Raw genomic sequence first — 26,405 nt, forward strand, 5'->3', positions numbered from 1 at the left:
TAACAGGAGAACAGTAGTGTTGCATCATGGCCATCACTTTCGCCTTGGATTCAAGTCAGCTGAATCCTGTTTCATTTAAGCGCTTTCATTCAGCTGGCCTTTGATGCTGCTGTCTGTTGGCAATGCAGGACACATGTTGAGGACGTGCTGTGCGGTAAATTACAATGTAACGCCATCTGCTGGACAGTCGCTGCAAGTGTAACATAAAATTTAGGATTGTTTGAGTGCACTTGTTTTAAACTTTTACATTGTTTTGCATGTTATTAGCTGGTAACTTTAAATAGCAAGCGCTAAATTTAGCTTAATAAAAGAAGGAATGCGAAGATAAGCGACTTCTTTGCTTTAACCGACATTATGAGGGACGTATGACGTCGTTGCTATGGTAACCGCTACACACTCTTTAACTAGAGAGTAATCTGTGATTTTAGTTTGGCTAGCATTAACTGTTAGCTGTAAACTGTTCAAAGCGTGTGGTTGTATGGTTTCAAGGACGGAGTTTTGAGGACGTGTGCGAGGAGTAGAGACACTCACAAGTAAGACTTTTACACGTTTCTTTGTTTATCAGACAAACACCGGCACAAATATTAACTAACGTCACTTGTAGCTAGCTCGTTAGCTTCTGCGTAGTGAGGGTTAACGTTAGCTAACGTTAGCAGTAACTGTTGTGAGTAACATTTCAACCGAGGATTTTTATACACATAAACTCAGGTGTTTATTAATTAACACGCTCAAGAAAATCACTATTAGAGTTTTTACATGTGCTTAAGTGTGTGACAGTGTCGCATTCAGTGTTTCTAAGCTAATTCAGGCATCAAGAAGCAACGTTAACGTTAAAGCTAGCCTTATTTTATCATAATGCTACGCATGCACCTGGTGCACTCTCCAGGCCAATTTGCTTTTTAATTGCTGTAACGTTATATAATATGGTGATAACAAACACATTTTCTGGCTTTATTTTATTATTAAGATGACCAAAAATGTTTCTGTGCAGTTTATAGTCACAAGTCGAATATATGTCTTAATTTTGATTTCCGCCAGCAACAGATTTCCAACTGAAATCCTTCAGAATAAAAGCACAGGTTTCTTCATTAAATGGGAACTATGCCTATTTTCAAATTTTCATTATTCCTTTGGTCAAAGACAGTCCAAAAATATTAGTCAACATCAACAACTCTCTCAAATCTAAGAACTAGGGTAATGAAACTTTTGAATGCTTTTTGCTTTTTTGAATGGGGGCCAGATCAGATAATGTGAAAATAGCTGGGGGCCAGCTGCTACTAGCACCGTATGGTTTATTAAAAAGACAAAAGTGGCATGGTGGTGCAGTTGTTAGTATTGTTGCTTCACAGTCCAAAGTCATGCAGGTTAAGTTAATTGGTTCTCTAAAATACATTCATCCTCAAAAAGGCACTTTTCTAGTTCATATATTTTTTTACTAAATGATGCTTGCCCCACCATGATTAGCGCTGTCACCTCACAGCAAGATGGTTCCTGGCTCAAACCCAGGGTGGGGGAGCCCCTCTATGCGGATATTACATGTTCTCCTCATGTCAGTGTGAGTTTTCTCTGGGTACTCCGGCTTCCTCCTACCGTCCAAAGACATGCAGGTTAATTGGTGACTCCAAATTGTCCGTAGGGGTGAATGTGAGCGTGAATGGTTGTCTGTCTCTATGTGTCTGTCTCTATATGACCTGTCTAGGTTGTACCCCGCCTCTCACCCAGTGTCAGCTGGGATAGGCTCCAGCCACAACCTTCCCTGCGACCCCCAACAGGATAAGCAGTTATGGAAAATGAATGAAAAACTAAGACAAAGGCAATTATTTCAGGTTTCTCTGAAAAAAATAGTCAACCTTCCACTGCTCCTGAAAGCAGCAGCCCTCGCTGTCAACTCTGTCCATTAACCATCTCTTTATGAAAACACTTGATTGGGAGATGATTAGCCCCTGGGCCGGACTTTGGACGTAGCTCTCATAGCAAATAAAGTCTGGAGCTGGGAAATGTTCTGAGTATATGGGTATGTTTTCTGTTTCACAACTGATAGAGTAAAGCTCATTTGGGCATAAGAAAGAAAATGAACAAACTGTGGTTTCACAAAATCAGGCTCCCATTCATTGTCAGTGAAGCAGCTCCAGACTTTGCACCCTATGACATCACATGTTTGAGACTGATTTGTCTGGTTTCAGGGTTTGAGAGAGAGTAGCTCACGTTCACAAATATTGATTGCACTCTCCAAGGCTGTTGAACCGATTCAGTCCCTTCGTTATAGCTCTGCCTGTACTTTATCATGTTTTTTTTTTTTCTATGGTGGTTATGGATAAAACTACAGTCCCTCAAAGTCAACTATAAATGTATCTGTAATCAAATGTACCGACCTTGCTAGTAGCATTGTATGATTCCTAGTATTTCCATGCAGTTATTTGATGGCAACACATTTTGCACCAAATTATCATGTGACCTTTACTGATTTGTTTGGAGTAGCTCGCCTCTTGGAAAATTACAAAGAGTATGTCTAAGATACCCCTCCTGCATAGGTGTAGATTTCAGAGGGGGCACATGGAACATATCCCCCTCAAGATGTTTATAAGATGTGAATTTGTCCCCTCAAATAAAAACATGAAGGTAGCAGATTTTTTTTAATAAAGACATCTACACCATAAATTGATGCAGCAAAGGCACAAATTGGTGCATTTACATTCCCCAGAATGCAGGAAATTACGTATTTTGGCTCAAAATTTCTTGCGGAGGACTGCCAAACCCCCCTGTTTTGGATGTGCCTCTCCCCAATGTTGAAATAAACCTACACCCTTGCCATCCTGCATGGCTTTTTGTTGTTGCTGATGCTTGTTTAATATCCCTCCACCATAAATTCTGTGTCATAACTGCACTGCTCTGTCTCCCCTTGCTGTCTCCCTTCCTCCAATCATCTACCTGTCTATGTATACCTATCAATGGACTATATCACTCTACACACTGTGCATTAGTGAGTCTATCTGAGGAGCAACAGCATAGCAGGAATCCCAGCCGAGGAGAGGAGGAGGTGGAGGAACAACAGGAGGAGGAGAGGGGACTGGGGGACACCCCTCTGGTGGCCCTTGCACCTGATGCTTTACTCCCGGAGGAGCAGCCCTCTGCCTCTACTGATGTCACTGCTAGTCCTGCTTTCCAGTGCCTAGACGAGGTAAGACTGTTGTTAAATGATCATAGTTTTTGTGAATGGCATTTTGGAGGTTTCATAGGAGAGACAAACATCACATTTGGCAGTTGCAGTGATAGTGTTTACTCTAATTACATCCAAGAAAACATTAATCCCTCTGCATTTTGTTTTCCAGCAAAATTGGTGTTTAGAATCTAAATTGGCACTGTAAACTGATTTGTGTGCCTTAAAGCTTAGTGTTTAGACAAAACTGAGTACTTGGAACCAAAAATCATCACGTAGATGAGCACAGTACTTTTTTTATTAGCTTGATCGTCACACACAGTAAACAGACATTAAAGTCAAAGGGTCCACAGTTTGATCGTTCATCATCTGTGAAGTTGATATGAACTCATTCTTTTATTGAGTCGCTTTATTGAGTCAACACCTCATTAACCCATTTGTTATGGGTATGCAGCACCTAGTACCTCCATTTCCACAGGCGACAAATACGCCACACTTCAGAGTGTGGGATTTCTACTCATGGATAATCATGCTAAACTTGTATACATTTTGTATACATTCATCAGGATGCTTTCATAAAGATAAGCAGCTATCAGTATGACGTCAAAGTACCAAACACTGCAATGTATACAGTCATGTAGTTAGAACTTTATTCATTTTTTGATATAAAAAGTGCATATCTTTTGGCATGACAGTCGTGTATGAATGATAGAAAAGATCAGTATTGTACACACACAAAGCTCCAAATACACACATAATTACTATGAATGGTCACAATAATGCACAGTCTTTATCATTGCTCAAATATCAACAATCATTAGACCTTGTACTGTATGACCTAGGTATTATATAAAAGCAATCATACCTCACAAAATAAAATAAATACTGTACACGTCCTTAAAGTGAAACATTCCTTTCCCCGTCCTGCCCCATTCACAGTGTGCATAGAATGGATTAAATGATGCTATACAGTTTTCTAACATTAGGCGGCAGTATTGTACAAGTGGTGAGTCAAGGAGGGTTTCTGTTTTTTACATGTGAAAACTGGTGTGTGGCATCGAGAGATGTGCAGTAGTACAGTGCACCCAGAGATAATGGTGGAAATAGAATTAGAACAGTTATTCTTGCGGCAGCGTCCAGCTCCGTGGCTGCTGTCAGGATGAATTTACTCGAGCATCAATAATGCAGAATGTACTTGGGAATGACCCGATGGGAATTCATCTGAGGGTGCATATTTATACTGGGATGTTTTGTATTGTATAGGATGATGATACATTAGCGAAGTGTCCCGGTGTAATTAAATAAACGACACAGAAGCTATTACTTGTGCACTGCTGCCCAAAGCGTGTAGTATATCACTTCCTGTAGTTATTTTTTAAACAGTTTGACTCTGACCCCGGCGTGAAGTCTTTCACAATGAATTTCAGAGCCGCTCAAAACTGTATCATCAGCTCTCATATACCTCACTTGAGTGGCTGCTGTTAATTATGAAACCATTTAGAGCAGAGAAAATGACAGCTCATTAGTTTTTACTACTGCTGTGCGCTGTGCTGTGTCTCAGCTGGGTTTATAGCAGGAGGCAGCAGGACAGAAAGTGGAGAAATGTCAGAGAAACAGTGAAAAATCTCTCATGGTAACCCTCCGTATAATATTATGGCCCCTGTAGTAGGCTGGCCTTTACACTGCATGTGTGTTTTTTTTATTAGTCCATCATCGTTCATAGTCCATTGTCCTTTAGTATCATCATTTTAATCCAACATTTTGAAGGCCACACTCACTGCAGTGGGAGAAAGTAATAGCACAGTTAATTTTTTTTCACAATTATTCTTGTAATTACTGCATTCAAACTGTCTATAGGGCTTATAGTCTTTTTGGGTGTACACGTATGCATGTGTAAATGTGTGCAAATGCATGACTATGCGCATGTCTATGAGTTTCTGAGTCTACTCGTTCTTCCATTTTCTGACTGTCTTTGTTTTTGTTTGACCGACCGCTCTATTATTTACCTGTCTTCTTAAGGAGCATAGTTCTTGGGCCGTATCATCATCTTGACAGTTTTGAAGGCCTGCCTGTAGTTAGTGGGGTAGTACTCCGTCGACATGTTGTGCCATGTTCCCCAGAAGATCCCGTTCCGGACTCCCTTGTACCTCTTGTGATAGTACTTCCCGTTGAGGTTGGCGGACATGCAGGCGTCGAACCACCAGCCAGAGCTGTAGTAGGCGCCGCAGTTTCCAGAGGGGTACATGTCGTTGTCGCGGTCAGGCGTGGAGAAAAACTTCTGGTCGTGGTTGAAGTGCTTGTTGAAACTGATGGCGTTCCCAGCCGTCCCACTACAATGACACATCAATATATATATAAGATTAGTCGTCCTCTCTTTATGAATATTTGATGATACATGCACACTGTACAGTCGCAGAATCTAATATTGTACCTGTATCCACTGACAGACAGTCGGTAGCGAAGGTATTCATTGGCCACATAGAACTGGTCGTATTTTGCGTACTCCCGAACGCCCTCAAAGTCCTCCAGCTCGATGCGCAGGATCATGTCTTTGGCTTTTGTCATCAAGTGGATATGGTCATTACCCAGCCAGAACTCACCTCTGCAGCAGAGCGAAAGGTAGATGAAGGAGAGGATGGGACAAAGCAAAATGAGAGATTATTAAGCTCATATGCTTGTACATTTGATTGGAACGTGGATACAGCTACTCAAACTGAATGAACTCACCTTCCTCCCCTCACCAGAGGCGAGGGGAGGAAGGTGAGTTCATTCAGGTGAGATGCACGGGTGAGATGCACGGGGAGAGTAGTGTGACAGTAAAAGAAGCATGAGAGGGAACATTATTCTTTCAGTGGGAGGTTATACTCGATCTATAGGCACAGTTATCAAGAGGAAGCCAGAGTTATTTCCCATATAAAACCCCCTTCCTACAGGAGCAGATAGGAGAATGACTGAGTCCAGTTATAGTAGAAGCACTCTGTCAAAACAAAATATAGTTATGCCCACCATTCATTAGAAGACGCAGAGAAGACTTTTTAAAGGAGTGAAGTCTGGCACCCTCGCACCTCTTAAGACAATTTGAGTTTTTAGTCACAGCCAAAAAGATTGTGCAAAGACTGGGGATCTTGCAGGGTCATTATTTGCAAAACTACAACTACCAAACTGCCTTTAAGAAATATGACAAATTGACAATTCCTTGCGTGTTCACATAAACGCACAACTCTAGAAACAAAAGATAAAAGGCGCCATATGTCGACAGTATTCTTGCGAATTTGGCATCAATATAAGCTGTAAAGATTTGTGTACAAACTTTACATTTGGGATTTTGCCGCCTCAACTGAGTGGTGAACCGTTTCATACAGTAAGTTAAGATTTCTCACTATAATAAGTGCTGGTTGATGTATCAGATACGCGCCCAATTAAGCACAGACTCATGCCCAGTTTCTCTTCCTCTCCAACAGTGCAAGAGAACTGAAAGTTGTTCATGTTCATGCACCTCTGTGTCTCGGTGCTGCTTCTTGTTTGGTGCTTAGAGCTCACTTATTGGTTGCTGACAATGTTCAAATCATTGAACTTCCACTATTTGCACGAGTCAAGACTAAACCAATGTTTGATTTTGTCAGAACGTGAAGATGAGAAAAATAATGACATAAACTCACAGTGAGTTTTATGACCACATTACACCAAATAATTGAGATGGCAGGAGCGCTCGCCAACTGAGATAAAACTGTTGTGATTTTATTCTGACATTGGAAATTAGTCTGCGACAGTGGAATTGCTTAAAAGGTTTTTGTTGTTAGGCTGGCATTAAAAAGGCTGCTTCCCTCCATTTTGCAGATTTTGTTGTATTTTTTTATCATATATTGTAAATTTTGATTTATTTCTATGCCTACTTTTACTGAGAGACCGTTTACACGTACACAGTGAATTTGATAAGTTGGGGGAGGAAGTGCAAAACTAATTTGTAACAACTGGCATTCTGTTAAAGTTGGTGCACTGATGGCTGTGCGTTTGTTCTTATAGATAAATTCTGCTTGCGAGGAATAAAAGAAGAATTTTGAATTAGTTTCCTATTGTGTATTTTTATTTATATTCAAGGAATTGCATCAGTCTAGCTCACCCCTATGGTTACCTGAGCAGATGGTATGCTCCAGTTAGGTGAGGCTGTGAAAGTGATAAAAGGCCAGGCCAGTTACTGGCCCACATTTTTGGGGGGGAGTAGATGGCAGCTTGCTGTGAGGCTGTGGGTTTTACTTGTTGGCTTTTCTTCCATTTTTAGGTTGTTTTTGTTTTTTATTTAAAAAAAAAATCTGTTTGCTTCGATTTCTGTCTGGTGATTTAGTATTTCACTTCAATAAAGTTGAGGGGTTCACATGAGACAAATAAAAAAATGATAAGGGTTATTGAAGTTGCACAACATCAGCTACCCCCTGTGAGGTAGCAGCACTACAGTCAGCATGCACAAAAGTGTGCAATATAACTGTTTTGTGTTCAACTTTGAGCTCCACCCTGTTCTACCTCTCTTTTTCTTGAAGAATAAGACCTACAAATACTGGATATAACTGGTTGTCTATTCAAGCCTTGAAGCAACATTTGAGAATTTACAAGCTTTGGTTTCCAGCAAGAATTTCCCCCATCCTAAGATCTCTTTTGAGTGAAACCTAGGAATGATATTCAATCCCTTTACCTGAGGTTCCCGAAGCCTTTCTTGTACTCGGCCCAGGTGCGGTTGAAGCTGACAGACCCATCAAGCCGTTGCTGTATGACTGTCCATCCACCTCCAAAGGACTCCATGTCACAGTAGACCTCAAATGTCCCGTTGCGAGGATCAGGGGTCACACGATACACGCCGTTCTTCCTCACCTCCAGCACATTGTAGTCTGAACAGTCCCGAGGGGCTAAGATGACTGCTGGGAGATGTGGGGAGGGAGGAGAGAGCTGTTTTAAGGCGATGTTACTGGATGATATTGAATAATCTTTTCACTTTGCTCTGGCATTTTTCTCTGCCCAACCGAGAGACGGTAATAGAAACAGCGCCCGAGGCTGACGGAGACCGAAGAAGGAAAAAGAGAATGCGATAAGTTAGCAGGAAATCCGGCTTTAAGCATTGTGGAAGTTCTCATTCCTGCATTAATTTCCAGGGTGTTGTATTCAAATACAAAACGGTTCAGCATGTTCCTTAACCAACCAGTTAGCAGACGATTTTCTTGTCTGGCTCAAACTGAAGTTCAGCAAGTCTTCAAACATAAAACACAGTACTATCTTTCAGTAAGCACTTGAGAACACCCTTGCCTATCCCCTGCTTCTCAACGTGATGTCTCCTTTCTGAAAATCACATTTAGTATCAGGACTCCAACATGAAAGACAGCAAGGGGAAGAACAAGGGCCACTGTTGAAGGATAAAAGTCAGTGACCTTCCCCTGTGCTGCACCACAGGCCCATTTCATACAGCTCCACTGCTTTCTAAAATCTCTTCCCCCTATTTCTTTTTTATTCCTGCTCACTTATTTCTTTAACTCTTGCTCCTGTCCCCTGTGTTGCGCTGCAGGCCGCTGACCCCATCCGAAACCGCTGTCCAAAGGCCGCTGTCAGTTAGCATTTGGGAATTGAAAGGAACAGACTTGTCAAAACGTGGGAAAGTGTAAAACTGGATTAGAGAGGCGTACCCCCTCCCCGCACGTTCGGCACCTGGGGCCTAAATCATTCTGACACTGGACAGCCAGCATGTGGACCCCTATTGAGTTTGTTTGACGCAGTCTATTGCTGTTACAGTTTTGTCATACTGTTAAATCTGTTTTAGGGGCTTGGTAGATTATAATAGAGCGAAGGTAGGGGGGAACCACACTGATTACAGAGGGCAGACATCAGGTTTCTTGAAGCACAGGGAGAGGAAGTGGAGACTGAAAAATGGTTTGTGGAGTGGAGAAATGTGCAGTCATGCTACTTCCTGGTAGTTTTAGACTTGGATATTCCTTTCCACCTGCTGAGAGAAGTTATTTGTAAGTACTGCACAAAATAAAAGCACCGCTCCTTTCAAAATCCACAGAAAACTTTGTGTGCAAAATGGCTGCAGATGGTAGATCACTCCATATATGGGAGTCCAGGGCGAGGTTAAAAGATGTATCCTTGGCACGTTAACGGATCTGTCTGAACTTGGCATTCAAAGTATTGTCCTGCAAATTCTTTCAGTGTCCCCTCCGCTTTAAGTGACTGCAGTTTCTCCGCTTCACATCTCCCCTCTCCTTATTTGTCCCCATCTGTCTCTGGGCGGCCAGTGTCCCTCGGCAGACAAGACCCATCTCATCTGACTACCCCTGGCACCGTGCCTGACCTAAATAACTCCAATATCAGCCACTTACTGATGTCCAAATGACTGTTGGCTGATTGGCTGTCTGACTTTTGACGTAGCTGTTGAATCAAATGAATGGTTAGTTTGGTGGCTGACTGCTTTGCCCGCTTTCCTGCTCGCTTATTTCCTTAAAAAGTGGTAGGCTGCTATCTTAAAGGCTGATAACTGACATGCTTTCACAGATGACTTTTTGACCAAGCATACCATATTGCCTGTTTGGCTGACTGCACATGGATAAATGATTGGCATGAAAGGAAGACAACTCTGTTATCAAGGATGCACGCTCTGTGACAGCCTGTAGACAGCTAAGATTGCAGTGGAAGGGAATGTCTATCCAAAGTGATATTATAATCTTTTCCCCACAAATACAGCTTTAATAGAATACTACTGTCTGTTTTGACAGAAAGAAAGTGTCTTAGAAAAGCAACACCCTTCCTACAGGAAGTCGTGTGTCACCACGATGCAGACAAGCAATCCCTGACAGCGAAGTGGACTGGGCATATATTCTTTTGTCCATAATTGAGTTAATGTAGCTGAACAGTAACATGAATCGCTGTCCATTCACCTCAAGGCCCTAATACGTCTCACAGGAGTGAAAGGGAAGATTAGTGTTTACAGCAGGGTCGGGAATTGGAAAACAGGGTGAAATGACTGCTTACCGTACAGAGCTGTGAGTGATAAAAGCATCTTGACAAACGTGCCATTACTCTTGCTTGATGGTGAAATTGCAGTTCTACACTGGCCTAAAATGTCTGGGTAATGTATGCCAGTGTTTTATGAGCTGCTATGTTATGTTCCTCGTCAGCTGGCTGTTATACTTTTGAGCTTGGAACAAAGTCATTTGGATGAAGGGATGAAAAAAGTTAGAACATTTTATTTTTCTACACTTCCTCAGATGCCTTTCTCGAAACCCATTGAGTATAAATGTTTGAAGTGCGTATTGTAGCCTAATGAGCTGTACCAATGTGCCTGGTTTCGAAATCTCTGCACACGTGTGAGCATTTGTTAACATTTGCTTGCCAGTGATCCGTCACTGCAGCTTCTATCTAGATAAAAATTCGCATTCATCTCATATGGCATTCTCCTAAAAACAGTATCTTGATATAATCTTCAGACGATGTTGTCACATCAGGTCTGCTCGCTTGTCTCGCTCTGGATGAAAACAGAATTTAAATTTGTGCAAATGTCTGACAATTATTTGATGATTTAGCTACAGTTTGGCAGCTGGGTAGTTTGTTCAGGAGTCAGGGGAGCCATTTAGCCATGAATTGCTTCACTAAGCACTTTTGACATTGTGATAAACAACCGGAAAACACTTTTCACTGCGAGTCCTTTTTCACTATATCGTGTTCAAAGCAAGTAGAGGGACATTTTTAGAGACTTTACACTGGAAATAGAATGGAATTGGTGTGACATGAGTAGCATGAGGGGAAGACTACTAAGGCTCTGATTAGACGGAACCTAGGATGACTTTTTATAATGGTTTAAAGTGACAGTGAAGCATTTTGCTCATTGCGTTGCTGAGTGCCTCCCACTTTTCTGCTTTATGTGCCGAATGTCTTCGTAGGAGCACTGTGAATGCGCTAAAAAGCACCCAGCATCATTGTCTTATCAGATCAAGAGGCAAGCCTTCTGTGGTGGTGATGACAGCAAGTAGCACTGTACTTGGTTTGTGTGACGCTAACGTTAGCTATCTTTCAGCGTTGCCCTTATTGTAAGACACAACCGGACAAATTGTCACCTGAATTACCTTCTAATATTTTAGCAACCGTAATAAGGCCTGACGATTGACAGCATATTTACAAACTGTCCCCTACTCATCCTAAGATAAGCCTTAAACCGACCCAGTTCCTGGACTGGGTTGTGGTACTCTTTCTGAGAGTCTCGTGTGCCCAGACATTATCTTCAGCGTACTATTGGGAACAGCCTCTCGCTCTCAATCAGAGCCAGAGCAAGTCCCCTCTATAGATCTGTGAGTTTAGTTCACAGCAAAATAGCAGTTAAGCTACGGACCTGTGATTTGGTAGTTATCTAGTACCAATTAAAAGATGCAGCAACCTGCAAATAGCACTCTGTCTGATCAGGGCCTAAGAGATTTGAATGTCTGAAAGGGGCCCAACAGATCTAACATGTTCAGCTCATATCAGTTTTAATTGTTTGTTAATCATGTCCTTTTGAATAGATTGAAAAGTTGCGTAAAACAGCAATTGTTTATACTCGTTGTGAAACTGTCTTAACAACAATAACAATAACAAAGTATTAACATTACATTTTGGTCTATTTCCATGGTAACAACAGCTGTTTCTTGTCTGCTTCCTTTTGGATTCACTTCAGACACTATCAGGCACGATCTCCTTTCTTGCGCCAGAATAATTTGCTGCTTCTTGAGTTTAACATGACAGATTGATGTACGAAGACAAGTGTTACTGACCCTGTGTGCTATCCGTGACTAATGCTGGGGAAAGCCGCCCACATTACTTCTTGTGTTGTTGTCAAGAGATAATGAGAGCTAGTTGTTTTATGCAGGAATGAGCACTCAAGAGCATGACCTCCAGAAGAAGAGGGAGGTAGCAGGGAGAGGCAGGGGTAAGGCACTGAGAAAGCAGATTAAAGAGAGAGGGAGACAGGGAAAGTTATGGCAAGAGACGACGTGAAAAAAGGTAGAGATATGAAGGGAATCGGAGATAGGAGGAGCAGATAGACTGGGGATAAACATATGAGGAGGAGAGGACAGGATTGAAGGAGAGTCTGAAGGAGAAAGGCAAGTTTAAGAGGGGGGGAAAACAGAGAAAGAGAGAAAGCTGGGATTCCCTTCACACCACTGTCCCAGCTAATCTACTTAGAAATAAGCTCACATCTGTTTTCCACATAAAAGACCCAATATAGTGTCACATTCACTCATGCAATATCCGGATATTATTCCGTTTCAGTCTGAAAGGAGGCCTGCATTTCAACTGTGCCCTCATCCAAATAAGCTTTTGCATCAATGTAAAGTGGAATGTTTGGTATGCTTTGCTAGTTTGCAGTCGTCCCTACTGATGAGTTTTTGCATAGTTTCCATCATGAGGCTCTAATCCCATTCATCTCTGGACTTCCGTTTTTTTAACAGAGCTGAATCTGAATCTAGAAGCTGTTGCCTTTATAAGGTTATCTTTTTAAATGTTCACACTATAGTAGCGTAGGCGCCAAGTAGCTGTCTCTCTCCCTCTCCCCTTTTTTTGAGCTTCTGCATATGGCGAGTAGTGGAATGTCAAGGCACTTGAATTAGTTATATAAGAGGCTATTTGAATTTTCACTTTGACCCTGGTTGTAATATTGCTCCACTCATGTTCAGTATGACCTCAACCTAAAACTATTTTGCTTTTGGTAATTTTTGTTATGGCTGCACTGAGGCTGTGGCAGGCCCCTAACTATAGCATAATATAAGTGGAAAATTCCTCCTCTCGTGATTTTACGTAATATTGTTCATATCAGTAATGGAGAAGGCATGTCGCAACTGTGTGCAGTTGTCAATGTCATCTTCAAGCCAGAAGATTTCATTTCCCATTTCCCAGAAAGAAAGGCCTTATCGGGTGAAGGTGACCACCCAGAGTGGGCTGTTTGTAGTGATTACAAGTCGCCATGTCCACTTAGGCGTGATTGGATAGATCCTATGCCAGAAAATTCAACTCAAAGCAACATCAAACTGCTGGATGTGAATGATGTGTGTGTGCGCTGGAGTTTCATTACCGTAACATCTGTGGTGAATTCAAGGGAATAGAAAAGAATAGAAGAGAAGATAAAAGAAAAAAAGGCCTTGTTGATCACGCTGTGAAGGATTTTAGAAATTGAAATACATGAGAAGTGGAGAGGTATCTTTGAAATTGCAAAGATGGAATAGAATAGAATATAACACAATAGAAAACACAGAAAGCTCTTTTTTTTTCTTCGCTCAAAAGAGAATACATGTATAGTAAATAGCTGAGAAGATGGAGGCTTTGAAAGGATGAACCAAAATAAAGGGAGAAAAAGATTGGAGCACTCAAAATGGCAAAAAGAAAAATCTTAGTGAAAGCAGGCTTACACTGAGGGCTGTTCTGTACTGCACACTGGGTAGTGCAGGTGGAGCTTAGTTTGTCGACCACTCCGGTGATGTTCTCCACCCGCCTGTCCACCATAGCCTGCACATTGTCCATGTTGAGCAGGTTGAGCCCCTCCAGACGACCCTGCATGGCCGAGATCTGGTTCCTAGCGTTGCGCAGGCTGGCTGACATCCTATTCAGCTTCACCTGGGAAGGGCCAGAGCAATGGGGGGGGGGGGTGTAGGAGGAGGAAATTATTTCTGTGCGCAGCATACAAAGCAGGTGGATTACCGAAGTCACCAGCCTCCTTCATTGTCTCACCAGCCAATTTGAATTTTAGAATAGAGTCTGCGTGATGTTTGGCCGTCTGCCAAAGTGGCTGTGAGAGTCAACAAACTTACCAAATGGAGCAAAAATTTACCGCCATTTGGCTGCTGTCTGACGCCGGTTCCCCACCCTGTTTACAGTACCAGGAATTTTCCCTGGGGGATCGGTGCCAGGTAGGACTTTACAGGTCTTTTAACATCTGGCCAGTTTACATTCCAGCTGGGTGCATTTGACTGGGCACATTTTTAGGTGACTTTGTCCCTACAGTGTTTATAAAGCACATTCTGGTTTAGTTTGTTCAGGTCCAATCTTCACAAGGCTGATAATGATACTGGCTTACTGGGACTTTACGTGGCTTTGATGGAAACACAGAAACTGGTGCAGTGCCACTATTGCACTGTTTGTCCAAGCCTTTAAATGATATTTATATGCTCCACAACATGTTCTGATTTTACACTGTTTAATCAAAATCAAAACTATTGATTGACAAAACATACACCGAACTTTTATTGGAATTCAGAAATTCATAAAAAGAATTTTGAATTCATACATATACACACGTTATCATCTTTGCATTGGACCAAGTGTGTTTAACAGTAGTGCTCATTCCTTGATAAAATCCTGTATTTTACAATTAAAAGTATTAAAAATTGTCTCTTTTTTTATGAGACTGAACTGTGCCTCTTACCTGCATCTCCTGCATTGTGATCGGGCTCGGTGTAATTTTTCCAAAAATAGAACCATGCCCCAGTCCAGCAGCGTCCACAGTAGCTCCAGGGACCATCCCATCTCCCCTCTCCTCCTGGCTGGACCCACCTTGCACGTCCTGTCCTGTCAGGTCCACTCTCACTTCATCCCCAGCATCCCTCTGAACGGGGACGTGCGTCTGTCCCTGGTCAGGTAGCTGATGCCCAAAAGGTCCATTGCCCCGTGCCCCGCGGCACTCCTGGCACCCGCTCTTAAGCTTGTTGACCACCTCCTTCAGGCTCTGCAGCTCCTTCATCGTCTTCTCCAGCAGCCTGAACTGCTTGGGCAGCTGGATGGTGAGTGGAGGCAGGGTGAGCTGGTAAGGGCAGTCCTCCCCTTCCTCTGCGCCAGCCCCGGAGCTCCCACACTGGCCCGAGGGTCTCAGTTTAATGGGGCAGGAGGTGGGAGTCCCAGGTTCAGATCCCACAGAAAAGGGTCCTCTAGCGTCCCATCTCTGGTGTGAGTTGACAGGGAAGTCCGCTGCCCGGCTGGTGCGCGGCACCAGGGTGGCTGTAAGCAGGAGGCTGGCACAAACGCAAAGCACAATTGTCCTCATTTTCCCGGGCTAGATTTGCAAAGGAGAAATAAGTGTGTGTAAAGTGTGCAACTGCCTCTGATGTGAACTCAAAGTGTCTGAATGCGTGCAGTAGTGCGTGCGAGTCTGTGCCTGCAGCAGCAATTGTAAGTATAGGTGTGTGTGAATGTATGTCCAGTATCCTATTGGTTTAGGAGTGTATGTGTGTCTGAGTGCAGCCTGCAGGAGGGAGAGCGCAGGGGAACTGCCGCTGCCTCAGATAGCTGTGTCATTAATATCAGGACGAGTGAGAGAGGGAGGGAGGGAGGGAGAAAGAGAAGAAGGGAGGGTGCTGAGTTAGAGAGGATGGGAGGGGCAGTACTATTGCGTAATGCAAAACACCATATCAGCAGCATTGTGAAAAACCACAGAGATGCAGACAGATTATAGGAGGGGTGGGGGGGGAGAGAGGAGGAAGGTCCTTCGCCTGCAGTCAGCGCATGGTGCCGTCCTGCCTCACTCTGAAGTCTGCTCATTTCCCTGAAGAGCGAAATGAGTCAGTGCACAGGAACTATCTGCTCAACTGATGTTCAGGTGATGCTTTTTCACGCTGCGTTGTTTTGTGGTTTTGGACGTGGGCAGCACAAAATTTAAAGGCCTCATCCCCTGACCCAGTTCAGATTATAAAGCCTTAATGAAATCTGTCAACTCCACCAGTCACTCTTCAGTTCCAAACGAGACTCAGGTGGGCACAATTAATGTAAGATCCATGGTTAGCCAGCAGCAACAATAAAGTGGGCTTGTTTCAATTAGTACAAACAACTTTTTTTCCCTTTTTTTTTCGGATTTACACAGCTTGCTCAGGATGTTGCAAATTAGGCAAAAGAATCATTCGAGCCTTCAGAGTCTATTTTCCCTGAATCCAGCTCAACAGTATTGAGCACCTGCCAGTACTCTATCCTGATTCGATGTTTCATTTTTCTTACATAACACAGCTGCAGATGGCACAATTTAGCTCAGAGCAGATAAACGTTAATACGAGTAAAGCCAAACCAGTTTAGGTAAGATGTGTTTCGATGGATAATTAGTGACAACATAGCCTACATGACATTGTATCTTTGAAAGGGAAAACTGCTGATTTTCAACCAGCTTTGTATCATAACAATATAGGTAGTATGTGAAAATGATAGTATTTTGGATTTTTTAGCGGATCCGTCAACACAGTGCAAGCACAAATGTTTTTTCCCCAGCAGCAGTTTGTGGAGTTTTGAGTTGCGGGTGGATAATTGATCAGTCGATCCAATCAGAGTTGATCAGATCAATGGATGAGAAGAGCAGCTACTTGTGAGTGAAAGAAAATTTTGAGACCCAGCACAGTGAACGGTTAAGTTTCACTTTGACTACGCCCGCTGTTCTGCTTCTCCATCTATGCCAGAAGTACACTTCAAGAAATAGGTGCAATGAATAACTGAACAGTATATATTTTCCAACAGTGCACCCAATGTATGAAAATTCAAAAGTGGCAGCAGAGGTTTTAATCGTGGCAGGCTGTCAAAAATAAATAAATGTGTGGGGAAACCCTGAATGAACTGTGGTAAACTTCTCTCGATCTTACCAGCACCCAGATTTCCCTGCTCCTGTTTCAGCTCAAAGGCGTTATTCGGTGGCTTTTTGCTGACTCTTGAACTGTTGCTCGAACTACAGATTGTACTTCTGCATTTTCATATCCCCGTCACCACGGACAAAAAGAGTACAGAAAGTGATCGAGCTCCTCTTTCTATGTCACTCTCTCAAACTTAGATCAGATGATAAATATAGGCAGTGCTGATCAAATATAAACCAAGATTCTGCCACTGTGTTGCCTATTTCTCACCTAAAGATGTTTTCAGAATCATATTTTAGTGTGCTGTTTGGCTGTAATATGAGTATTTATGAGCAAGAAGCATCCATACTGTTTCCTGTATTGTAAAAATAGAGGCTGAAAATACTGAGATCAAATGGTATAACTAAGTATTGCTAAACAAATATGAACCAAGATTCTATTCTCTTCTGACATAAATTGTTTGCAAGAAATATTTTAGCTTACCATCTAACCGTAATTTGAGATAATTTGTAGGGCTAACATTCGGACCTTCGGCAGAATTTATAACGAATATTCGAATATTTGTTCACGGCGGGGCAGGGGGACGGGGGGCGGGGGGGGTGCTGTGGCCGTGCTGCAGCCGTGTTGCCTGCTCTCTCCGGTTTTACGCCAGACTCAGCTCCTTTCAAAGACTCCTTGCGAAGCACTCCTCCGGGGTTTTTTCGGACCTAATTGTATTGTGGAGTTTTGCACAGTGGCGACCAGATCTTTGCTCTCAAACCACAAAAAAATGTGACGGCACAACAGTCTCTTTCAGTACATTATTCTATGCTTTCTTTTGATTTTCACATTGGCTAGTCATCCTGTTTAATTTGTCTTCTGATTAAATTGGAACCGTTGAAACAAGTTGTAGGAAGCTTCTGCAAGTAACTGGTTGCTGGCAGACACTCTGTGCTGCAATAAAATGGTTAATCAGCAGTGCCGTGCACTGTAGAGCCAATGCGCTGCTGGTTCTGCCGGCCTGAATAGAATATAATGTCTGTAGCCTTACTGTTGTGTACAGCATTTATAGACTGAGCTGAGTAGTGATGCGCGGGTCGACCCGTAACCCACAGGACCCGCAAATGGACCTGCGGGTTGGGCAGCAGTGATCGTCTGTTATATCGGTCTGTAAATGATATTTTGACATTATTGTCCATTAATGTCATGGCATCCGAAGGTACTGATGCGTTGAGCAGGTGACAGTCCACGGTCGTTTTCAAAACACACTTGTGTCACACACTCCAAAAGAAACTTTGAAAACGTTGACAAAAATGGTTCCATAATTCATATTAAATTCAAAAGATAATGAAAAAAACAGCTACAAGTTAGAGGGAATAGTGATAAAGTGGTAAAACTTGGCATTGATCCACAGCCTGAGACGGTTGCGCTCGAGCCTGCCGTGCGCACAAGCTCCGTTGGTAGGCTATACTATATTTTCACATTTTTAACAATGCAATTTAAAAGTTTTGATTTTTATTGATAACCTACATTTACCAACAACAAAAAGACATTTAGCACCAAAAAAAATGTTTAAAAAAAAAAAAAAGTAATAAAAAAACGAATATCGAATACCAAATTTTCATAATGAATACCTACCCATAGAAACAAATATTCGAATATCCGAATATTTGGGTACAGCCCTAATAATTTGTGACCAGCTGGCTGCCATATTGTTTCCTGTGCAAAAATGGACAAACTTGAATTCCAGCAACAACTGGTGGGAGTGTTTATTGTTCTGGTGGGGCACAGTGCATTGTGGTAGCTTTTTCTACCCCTTCTTCTAGCAAAAGTGAATGCCACAGCGCTTTTCCTCTGTTTCCTCTGGTCATGTAGCACCAATTTTGAAAAATATGTGAGTCTCCTTCCTGCATAAACAGCCTAGTTTTATGAAAAGCCAATCTGCGCTCTTTAATGTTTTTTTTCTCCTGATACAAGATTGTCCTGTGTTGTGTCAGGAAAGTTTGGACCGAATTTCGACAGCCTCTCTTCATCTCCAGCACGAACAAAATATGTAAATTCAAAACGTGATCTCAAACCAACAGCAGCCACCTGCAACATGTCACAGAAATAAATGCAAAACAGCTTTTTTTTTTTCTTCTTCTTCTAAAACCCCAAATGGCTCTGCTCGCTTTGCTCGCCTCATGAGCTGTCAGTGTGGATATCATTAATTGAAACTGCTGGCTGCTCTTTATTTATTTTGTGCTGCTTAGTGATTCTCTTACATTTAACACTGTGTGTTTGGAGCAGGCTCTAATTTTTTAATGAAGAGAAATGGGACGTTTTGGTAGCGCAAATTGTTAAAATAAACAAAGCCGCGGGAATGGCTTGTTTTGGAGACCCTTTAAAAATTTCAAGGTGTTTATCCCGATAAATACATTTATAGAAAACTTGTTCAGGAACTTTATTTCCCCACATGAAAATTCTTGTTTCATTTGCCTCCTCCATGCCTTGCTCAATGATATTTCGGTGTAGCAGATGTAGGCTGAGTTTGGACTCAGTCTTATCCTCCTCACCGCTCCATTCTGCGGCCGCAGCTGTTGGTGAAGTTACACAATGGCTTACTTAATTAAAAATGTAAAAACTGCTGTGATGTCACCATTGATGGAATAGATAATAAAGTCCTCTATGAATAAACAATACGCTTGATTTTGCCTGTAATGATAATGTGGTTATGTGGTCATTTATGGTGGTTTTAACATTGTCTTAATTGAAGTTGCGCTTACTCTACCACAAACATTATTCATACCTTAAGCAATTTCATGAAGCATCTCATAGAAATTAAGCAACACAAGCAATTAAAATTAATTGTTTGTTCTACAGAGTGAACAGTTCTTAGTTCTGGGTCCTCGCCCAGTGACATTATGTATGTTGCCCTACTTGGGAGTCTTGTTATAAACTCGTGAGTTCATTAACTTGGCACTGATTATTTGTTTTTGGGATGTGGCTATTGTTCCGGTGTATTATGTGATTCATAACCACGGGTCATGTAATTGGATTTTGTGTTTTTTCTTGAGCGTTGGATGTCTCACGCACTTGTCATATTTCTAGAGAAATGACACAGTTTTGGATAATTGATTTCATCTACTGAAGTGGCTCTCAGCCCTGATGGAGGAATACGCCAGAGAGGAAAATATTACAGCACAAAACTTCTCCTAACAAAGTGATTCAATCTCGCTGTAGGCTCGACTCCAGTTCAAACAGTCAGTATAAGGACATGAAGGCAGAGATACACACACGAGGGAGAGAGGGATGGTGGCTCTCTTCATCACACAGTGGAATCCAGCGCTGTGCCTCGTGGTCATTATTTCTCTCCCTGAGGGCGCAGAGTATTAAAGCCCACAGGTTCTTATTGTTACACACTTCACATACCTGCTGCACCACACACCCATATTACTGGAAGGTTTATTGCTTCTGTACAGATCACATGCTCGAGGGGGGGGGGTGGGGGGTGGGGTGGGGGGGTTAGATGAACAGGTATGTGAGTCCATGTGCCCGTGTAAATATCTTCCAGTGATTGTCTGTATCGCACTTCAAAGATGGTCTGCCACATGCGAGCCTTATGCAGCCACACCATAAAAGCCTCCAATACTCTATACCGCTGAAGATAAGTCTTGGCAGCGGAATTAGAGAGGCTGCCTGAAACCGCTTCAGGCTGCTTTTCTCAGATAAATGCCCAGCGTATGGCCAGTGTGTCTGTCGCATCACTATGTTGCTGACAGCACACACACTGGCCATATTTGATGTGTTATTCATCCTCAGATTCTGTCCTGAATTGTTATTTCTTTTCACTGCGATGAGATAATTTCTCATGTTCCCGTAATAAGCTTTTTTAGGAATTATTATTAGATTACATGACTAAAGTTAAAGACATCAATCCGGACCAGATGACCCACTTAACTATTTCAAGATGTAAAAGTGAGTGGATATAACAAGTAAAAGTAATATTTGTCAGGTGTTTCGCTCGTAGTGACGTGACCTTGGGTGCCTGCTAATGCAAACTGACAGAAAAAACATCTGAATAAATCATATTAACGAGTGCCCTAATCTGCATCACTCACAACGTTCATATCTCTGTCCTCTCAGCCCTTGGGACGTGGTCGGGCACTCGCGAGCACATTTGACAACAGCCAGATAAACAATATAATGGAATGAATCTAAAAACATAATCGGCTATCCCAAATGTTTGAAGTTGGGGTGAGTTATCAGCCTGTGTGTGTGTGTGTGTGTGTGTGTGTGTGTGTGTGTGTGTATATAATCGGAGCGCTTGTGTGTTTTCATTGCCGTTAGATTACGGGCTACACCGTCCGACCTGAGATATCCTCAGTTCTGCAGCTCTTTGATACAGACAAGGCTATCCCTTATTACTCCCCTCTCTACCAACCTGGCTCTGAAGATAAGAGGGAACAACACCGGTCTTCTGTTTATATCACTGTTTACACATACGGAACTACGTCCCCACAGAGAGAAATTTAACAACAACTCTTAGTGATAATTTTCCCTTTTTGCGACGCTGTTGACCTGATGTCTTTCTCTGTGCTGCGTTTTTGTTTTCTTTTCACCAAGGTTTCACAGCTGTGTATCTGTTTTTATCAACTTTTTCAAATCATTCAGGGCTAATGGTACCTGTGGTCTGAAGAACTGTACTTACTTGTCGTTATTTATGGGCCACTCTAAATGATTTTTCTTCTCCCTTTGAGATCTCAGATAGTTGGGGGGGGGGGGGGTTGTTTTTTATACTGATTGTGATAAGGTGCTCAGATGCTGTGATCTGCTGTGATGATTAAGGTTTATTCAGCCCAACTTGAATTAAATCCTCTTTACAGACATCAGGGAGTTGGGCTCTGTTGTGGTCGAACACACTTTGTGTTGGCGAGCTCAGGCAGATATAAAAGAGCTTTTTCTTATAACTGAAGTTTGAGCATATTACAGCAAAAAATAAAGCAATTCTTGTCAAAAAAGTTCTGGCTATTATGACATTTGAAAGTCTTTTGGAGTCTCTTGTGATTTAGTTTCAACTTCTGCAACTTAATTTTGTCACTAAACAATATTACCAAAGCGCTTACTGGTCAGAATTGTATCTGTTTCAAAGCAATATCGTCCTATTGAATATTCCGTCCGGAAAAACGGCAGCGAGAGATTTCCACAGAATGTGATATCCTATTAATGTCTTGGCTTTTATACATGCAGCTCTGGGTCAGATCAAAGACTTCGAAGTGGTGCAACCTGAGCTGGCACACCCATGCAGGACGATTTGCTGCCAACTTAGCTGAACGAAGCCAAAGGGTTTAGGACTGCTGTAATGTCTGGAGTGTAGCCGCACTGCTCAGATGTGGATGATTGACACTGGGGGAAATTTTTTAAAAACCCAGCCACCAATCATTTGCTGATAGGAGTTTGGAAATGCTGGTCACTCTAAGAATTACTATCAACCATAAGTAATCAATTTTATACAACAGTTAGTTCCAACCAAGTAATTGGATTGGACGAGAGGCCCTCAGTGAGTGCTGATATACAGTGTAACATCACTGGGACTTTAATGCATGTATCACTTTGCTGTACAGGTGTTCTAAACCATTAATGACATTATACGTTAATTAGCCTACAATAATGGTCGTCATAAAAAGCTGAACATATTTCCACAAATAAGATTTGAGTCAAATCCCAAATGGTCATCAGAAGAAGAAGGAGGGAAGAAAAGAAGCCTGAATACTTAACTGCAAACCTCCAGGTGTGCTCCTATGACATCAACTAGTATTGCAACGCACTGTTTGATCAACAGACTCTTATTTCACTGGTTGCACATGGAAACATACAGATAAATGTACATGACACAAAGTAGCAAGCCTGTGTGAAGGGATGTTATTGTGTTGGCTGGCGACAGTCCAGTCCCAGCCCAGTTGCAGAACTATTTGTGCTGGTGGAGCCAAATAAATGATTAAATAAACAAACAAATCATAATCTGTTGTCGCTTATGACTATTGACATAAATGGCACTTGTATCACCCTGGCCGGTTTCCTAGAAATTATGTTTTTGTGTTACTAAATTGCTTTCTAATTACATTGTTGCGGCAATGTAATTCCTGCCTAGATTATGTTCAGAGACGTTTCTTGCAGGTAATGAAACGCTGCATTCATGTACCATGTAAGCTCCAGGAAGAGGTGGTTGGGGAGAATAGCAGGTGTACAAAGTGCAGGACCTTGACACCAGAACTGCAGGTTTACATCTAGACTCTCGTCTTGGGTTTAAGAAACAAAGCACTTGGACTGTTTCAGATTAGCTGTATACAAATGTAATTTCAAGGAGACAAGGTTGCTTATATACAAGCAATATCACACTTGAGGTCATGCTGTTGTATTGCATATCAGCACTCCCTCTTATGTGATACTGCTAAAATATTGTGCGCTCCCTGCAAATCCGTCTTTGCAAACTGTTTTTCATGTCTCTATGATTTGTAATATTTCTGCATTTGTCCTCCTCAGTTGTTGTCATCGGGCAAAATCAGCCACACCAAAGTAACCCAGCTGAAATCCAGCTACAGGCAACTTCATGATGCGCTGAAGAGGTATGTTGTTGTTGTTCATTTCACCCTTGACTTTGTGTCTGTTACATTTTGAGGATGCATTATGACTGCAAAGATGCTGAGAGTACAGCCCAGTAGAGAAGTTCAATTCTTGTGGCAGCCAGAATCCATCCCACTGAGGTGTCCTTGAAGAAGACTTTTAACTCCTTATCAGATCTAGTTGTGCTGCTCTTATACACTGTTGAGAAAGGGTGGAAGTAGCATCTGTGACAAGCTGCTGGCTTCTGAGGAGACATTTGGATTGGGGTCACTTCTCACTCAGTTAGTGGAGCCAGCAATCCTAATTTGAGCAAAGAGGTGAAAGCAAGGATGTAACTGAGACGGTGTTAACCACCACAACTGTCAGTCAAAAACGTCCATCTTTTTTAAGCTTTATCACATCCTGAATGGAACACTGATTCTCAAAATTGCCACCAAAGCACATAATATGAAGATGAAGTGAAATTGACTTTCGAGACCCCAATTTCTTGTGGAAACAACTAAATATTTATGTAATTTCTTGTGAAAACAAGTAAACAATCTGAATATGCACATTACATCCAGTCAGCGTTAGTAAGTCTGTCATGGGAATCAGCAGCTACTATATGTTTAGGGGGCGACTCCACTGGTTGCAAAAATGAAGACCAATTGTACAGAAGTCATTGTGAAAATGACCTCAGTAAACATTTCCTTGTAAGTTTAAGATCTCAATCTCTAGTTTTAAGTCTTCTTCAAAATAGCACGATGTTCACTGTGTAAATTATGATCCATCAAGAGTAAAATAAGTGAGTTATGCTTTAGGGTGTGATGACATTGTGATTACAAGGTCGCAACCAGGGCAATGTCCTTGGGTTCGCCACTCCTTGTTCCTCTGCAGCTTCACCTTCTTGTCCAAATATGGTCACTTCTCGCTAAAAAAGAACAAGATGTCAACGGCCAAAATTCCAAAATGGAGGCTTCAGAACTATAGTCCACAAAGCAATGGATGACATGGTGGCTATATATATATATATATATATATATGTGTGTATATATATATATATATATATATATATATGTACATACACACACATGCAGATTGCACCACAGTTTTTGTGAAAAATTTGATTCAGACAAGAGTTAAGGCTATTAAGGATATTTGTTGTTACGTGATTTGCCATTTTACTGAGGTTCATATGGATTTATATCATAGTTATTGGTTAGTTTTCCCAAAGAATCATGAGATACAGTCAATACTATCTTAGGATAATGTGAAAATTTGCAAAACAAGTAGTTCTTGAAATGCAGTATACTGTCATGTTTTCGTGTAGAAAGAATTATCTCAATCTTGGAATCAATCAGGTGTCGGTCAGTTGGAGATAAGCCTCTGGGAGCAACAGGGGGAATGGCTGCCATGGAATTACAACTTCTGGGTCTATCGTGTGAAGCCATGGGGCCAAAAAAACATTTTCCCATTGACTTATATAGTGAAAGAGTTGTCTGTAAATCTGGGTTTAGTTATTTTTGAGTGTCACAACCTCAGTGAAATGTCTTTCACTATCGAAATTTGATCCATTCAGTCTATTATGCGTCTAGTCTATAAAAGCCACACAATTAGATCATTTTATCCCATTCAAGCTAGCAGAGGGCTAAACCGTAAGTTAGCCAGCTGGGCTGGCAGAAGTCTCTGGTGTGTTTGCTCCATGGGCCCTCGATGCGGAATATTCGGGTGACTTTACACCCGGGAAGTCGAACTTTTTTGGCTTCATGTGCCACTGAGCAACTTTCCTGAATGGATGGAGCTCCACTTCCAATGTTGTATGTATTTTTCTTTATATATCCATGGAGATCTTGTGTAGCCAGTGGATATCCAGGTCAAGACTTCCTCTTCCTTTTCCAGGTCATTTTGGCTACCCAGAGGAAAATTTTGCTGCTCACAGTCCTCTTGTCATTGTCTCATCAGAAATAAATTAGCTTCTTATTTGAAGATTACTAACTCCTGATCTGTTTCTCCTAAACTACCTTTAAGAAAAATAAGGAGCAAAAGAATAAAGCAGCAGGAGTTCTTTAGCTGTGTTAATACGCTTCTCGGAGGATTCACAACCCTGAGAAGAGATAAAATACCCAGAGTTGAAACCTGAATTTGATCACTGAGATAAATTTATTTATAAGCCAATGAAGTTCTCCTTTTGGATCTTACTGTTATCTAAAGAGCTGACTATTTCAGACAAATGAAAAAGATCACTGCAGTGAGAGAGGAAAAAAAGGATTTTAAGATCTTAAATTAGGAATGGGATGAGACAGAGGAAGGCTGTTTCTCAGGAGCTTGAATTTAATAAGTATGTAAAATCAAAAAATGGTCAAAATCTCATATTGATGTTATATTGAGCTCAGTTATGTCTAGGAGAAATAGGCTGGACAATTTTCCATTCCTCTGGATAATCCTTAACACAACTGTATATGAATGCAGACACATTTTTTAAAATAAAGTTAAAAGAAAGTTAAATTGTCATTGGACGATACCCTAAGGGTTCCAAGATTGCATTTCAACCAATGCGCTCTGCCTCCCCGCACAATTTACGCTTTACTTTACAATTCAAATGCTATTGGTCAATGTTACTCAGATTACAAATGAAAACCCATCACTTCCGATACCAAAATCTTGCATATGCACGAATCTGTTTATGAGATGAGAGTCATATAAAATTGTGGAGTGGATAAATATTTTACCTGCGTTTTGGACTGTTCAAATGCCAGCAGTTAGGAAATAGTATCTGCACACTGCATATCATACACTTAAATCATTGTTTCATCCAACAGTACCCAGGATTCTGAAATGCACCTTTTGGGAGAAGCAAAGAGGTGTCGTGCTGAGCTGGAGAGGCTGCAGGCTGAGGTGGAGAGAGCAGAGGAGCAGAGCACCTCTGAGGAGCCTGAAAGTGAGGTCAATGAACTGAGGCAACAGCTCCTCCAGGCATACAATGAACTGAGAGCTACAGAGGACAGAGAGTACAAGACACAGCACCAACTGAGATGGTGAGCTGTATATACAGTGTGTGTGTGTGTGTGTGTGTGTGTGTATATATA

The 26,405-nt window shown here is 41.8% G+C and overlaps 2 protein-coding genes across 6 annotated transcripts in view; one reads left to right on the forward strand and one right to left on the reverse strand.

The window, feature by feature from the left end:
- Positions 1 to 395: 395 nt before the first annotated feature.
- Positions 396 to 26,405, forward strand: part of ccdc146 (coiled-coil domain containing 146) — a 75,574-nt gene continuing 49,564 nt past the window's right edge. For all 3 annotated transcript variants that reach the window (XM_049567312.1, XM_049567313.1, XM_049567314.1), the window contains exons 1-4: positions 396 to 533; positions 2,982 to 3,178; positions 23,260 to 23,342; positions 26,139 to 26,354. In XM_049567312.1, coding sequence (XP_049423269.1) covers position 533; positions 2,982 to 3,178; positions 23,260 to 23,342; positions 26,139 to 26,354 — 497 coding nt within the window. In that variant the 5' untranslated portion in view covers positions 396 to 532. The remainder of the gene's footprint in view (positions 534 to 2,981; positions 3,179 to 23,259; positions 23,343 to 26,138; positions 26,355 to 26,405) is intronic.
- Positions 3,438 to 15,435, reverse strand: fgl2a (fibrinogen-like 2a). Of its 3 annotated transcripts, XM_049567317.1 has the most exons (6): positions 14,583 to 15,435; positions 13,570 to 13,774; positions 7,845 to 8,067; positions 5,589 to 5,759; positions 5,164 to 5,487; positions 3,438 to 4,934 (listed from the first exon to the last, which is right to left on the reverse strand). In XM_049567317.1, the coding sequence occupies exons 1-5, from the start codon at positions 15,195 to 15,197 to the stop codon at positions 5,172 to 5,174; spliced, it is 1,530 nt and encodes a 509-aa protein (XP_049423274.1). In that variant the 5' UTR covers positions 15,198 to 15,435; the 3' UTR covers positions 3,438 to 4,934; positions 5,164 to 5,171. The 3 variants fall into 3 exon arrangements, with proteins under 3 accessions (XP_049423274.1, XP_049423275.1, XP_049423273.1); XM_049567318.1 differs by having other exon boundaries at positions 3,438 to 5,487; positions 7,845 to 8,064; XM_049567316.1 differs by having other exon boundaries at positions 3,438 to 5,487.

Source organism: Epinephelus fuscoguttatus, linkage group LG22 (assembly GCF_011397635.1).
Source record: "Epinephelus fuscoguttatus linkage group LG22, E.fuscoguttatus.final_Chr_v1".
NCBI lineage: Eukaryota > Metazoa > Chordata > Actinopteri > Perciformes > Serranidae > Epinephelus > Epinephelus fuscoguttatus.

Excerpts from the sequence above, each read along its gene's own strand:
- fgl2a (XM_049567317.1), bottom strand. The coding sequence starts at position 15,197 with ATGAGGACAATTGTGCTTTGCGTTTGTGCCAGCCTCCTGCTTACAGCC. Across the intron at positions 8,068-13,569 it reads AGTACAGAACAGCCCTCAGT|CAGTCATCTTAGCCCCTCGG; the intron begins GTAAGCCTGCTT and ends CACATCTCCCAG. Across the intron at positions 5,488-5,588 it reads CTGTCTGTCAGTGGATACAG|TGGGACGGCTGGGAACGCCA; the intron begins GTACAATATTAG and ends GTGTCATTGTAG.